Source organism: Penaeus chinensis, chromosome 6 (assembly GCF_019202785.1).
Source record: "Penaeus chinensis breed Huanghai No. 1 chromosome 6, ASM1920278v2, whole genome shotgun sequence".
Classification (NCBI taxonomy): domain Eukaryota; kingdom Metazoa; phylum Arthropoda; class Malacostraca; order Decapoda; family Penaeidae; genus Penaeus; species Penaeus chinensis.
The window spans coordinates 20940861-20943360 of record NC_061824.1 but is presented as its reverse complement, the minus strand read 5'-3'; the positions used below and the strand labels follow the sequence as shown (position 1 = coordinate 20943360).

The following is a 2500-nucleotide window of genomic DNA, read 5'->3' as shown; positions in this document are numbered from 1 at the left end:
GCTCGCGCAGTGCCACTCTCACGGTCGCGTTCCTCGCTGACGAATTCCAAGCTGAGCCGGAGTCGTCGGTGAAGGCACGGGTGGGCGAGCCCTTAATTCTGCCCTGCCAGCCGCCCAAGGGGTCGCCGCCCCCCGAGCTGACCTGGCTCAGGGACGGGGAGGAGGTCACGAACTCAAGTCGGGTCAATGTGCTGGCGACGGGAGACCTGGTCATCAGCCAGGTCGTGGAGGAGGACTCGGCTGTGTACATCTGCCGCGCCCGGAACGCAGCCGGCAGCAGGGAGTCGGAGCCCTCCAAAGTCATCATAATGAGTGAGTATGAACGCGAGGAATACACCTACTGTGCTTTCATGCTGAGGATATCTCACTTGGACGTCATACTTGATATAGCTTTTACTAACATATCTTATTTATTCTCTTGCAGCGCCGCCCTGGTTCGAGGAGCGTCCTGCGAATGTGACCGTCGCCTCGGGCGTGATGGTGGAGCTGGCGTGCCGCGCCCGAGGCTCGCCCACGCCCACAGTCACCTGGCGGCGTCTCGACGGCAAGATGCCGCTCGGCCGCGCTATGATCGAGGACCAACGGCTGGTGCTGGACCACGTGGCGGCTGCCGACTCCGGCGTGTACGTGTGCGAGGTGGAGAGCGAGGCAGGGATCGCCGCGGCCCGAGCCACTCTCACGGTCGTTGACGCCCCCGAACTAACGCAGAAACCCCAGGACGTCCAGGTCGTGTCCGGCGAGAGAGCCAAGCTATCATGCGTCGTGAACGGCGACCCGAAGCCCTTTGTGCTGTGGCGGCTGCCCGACGCGGACAAGACGGCGCTCCTCTCGGCGGGGCAGTCGAGCGGCCGCGCGTCCGTCGACGGGAGCAGCCACACGCTGCTGCTCCAAGACGTGACCACGGAGGACAGCGGAGCATATCACTGCTGGGGAATCAGCAACGGTGGGGGCGTGACCGCGCGGGCGGAGGTGACGGTGGTGTCAGCCCACCCTCCTCCCGTGGTGGGCGTGGGGCCTGAGGATCTGAAACTCGTTCCTGGTGATATCGCGTCCTTCCCTTGCGAGGCCGTCAGCGAAGCCGCGACGCCCACCATCACCTGGTGGTACCGGCCAGCCGCCCACCTCCCTGCCCGCCAGTTGACAGCTGAGGGCGACGACGCCAGGATCTCTCTTCCCACTAACGGCGCCCTCATCCTGAAGGATGTACAAGCCGACGACGCTGGGATTTACACCTGCCACATCACTGCAGACACCGGCAGCGTGGAGCAAGCAGCGATCCTACGCATCGTGGACGAGCCTTCCCTTCAGGAATCGTTCCTGCTTCCCGCCCCCCCGTCAAAGCCGCGGGTGATGGCCGTCAACGAGACCGCGGTGCGTCTCACCTGGCTGCCGAACTCACGAGTCAGTGAGAGCTCGAGTCTGTCATATACTGTGGAATACTGGCGCCAGGGATGGGAGGAGTGGCGCGTGGCGGAGGCTCTCATCCCTCAGGAAACTTGTGTACTGGGAAATTTAGCCCCAGGATACACCTACACATTCCTAGTTCGCGCCGTTACCGAAAGAGGAGCGTCCTTTCCTAGCCCCTGGTCCGACCCAGTCACGACCCGCTCCTCCCGCGACCCAGCTCTCTCCGAGGACCAGCTCCGCCACGTTCGACGCCGCCTCTCACGCCCCGCAGTCACCCTCAACGACGCCGTCATCACCGCTCCCGATAGCGTTCTCCTGACTTGGGAATTCCTTCCTTCTATGGATGAGGCTGTCGAGGGCGTCCTGGTCTACACGCTGTCCGAGAGGGGCACCGTGCAAGTAGCCACCGTCCTCGGGTCGTCCTCCTCGTCCCACCTCCTCCACGACCTCACGCCAAACACTCACTTCACTATCTTCTTAGTTCCGTTCTGGCGGAGTGTGGAGGGGACGCCGTCGAACTCCCACACAGTCTTCATGCCTGAAGATGGTAAGTTATTTTTGTATTTTATTGTATAATTAATTGTTATATACTGAAATTTAAAAGATGTGTGTTCTGGACTGTGGATTAGTAATAGTCTCTTTTCTGACAATGGCTGAATTATCTTTACAGTGCCATCGACTCCACCGAGTGACGTGAGAGTGACTCAGCGAGAAGAGGGTTTTATCCTGATAACTTGGGCGACGCTGACCGTTGAGCAGGCTCGGGGCGAGGTCATCGGGTACCAGGTGACACTTACCCATAATGGCACCCAGACGTTAGAGACAGTGCAGAGCCCCTGGTTAGAAGCTCGAGGTTTGGCACCTGGCCGTCTGTACACGGTCCGCGTCGCTGCCCAAACAGCCGCCGGCCTCGGCCCGTTCTCCGCCCCCGTGTTGATGGACGTGAGCTCAGCCGACTCACACACACAGGAGGCAGACGAAAAGGACGACGATGCCTCCGTACTTTATGCTCCTCCGCAGCCCGCTTGGCTCGTCTACTTGCTGATACCGCTTGTACTGCTGCTGTCGATGGGCACTTTGCTCTACGTCCGGA

General features: G+C 61.0%; 1 protein-coding gene across 1 annotated transcript in view; it reads left to right on the top strand.

The window, feature by feature from the left end:
* Positions 1-2500, top strand: part of LOC125026405 (roundabout homolog 2-like) — a 20330-nt gene that overhangs the window by 16733 nt on the left and 1097 nt on the right. The window contains exons 2-4 of the mRNA XM_047614842.1: positions 1-312; positions 425-1954; positions 2078-2500. The exon at positions 1-312 is cut by the window's left edge and continues 267 nt beyond it; the exon at positions 2078-2500 is cut by the window's right edge and continues 1097 nt beyond it. Coding sequence (XP_047470798.1) covers positions 1-312; positions 425-1954; positions 2078-2500 — 2265 coding nt within the window. The remainder of the gene's footprint in view (positions 313-424; positions 1955-2077) is intronic.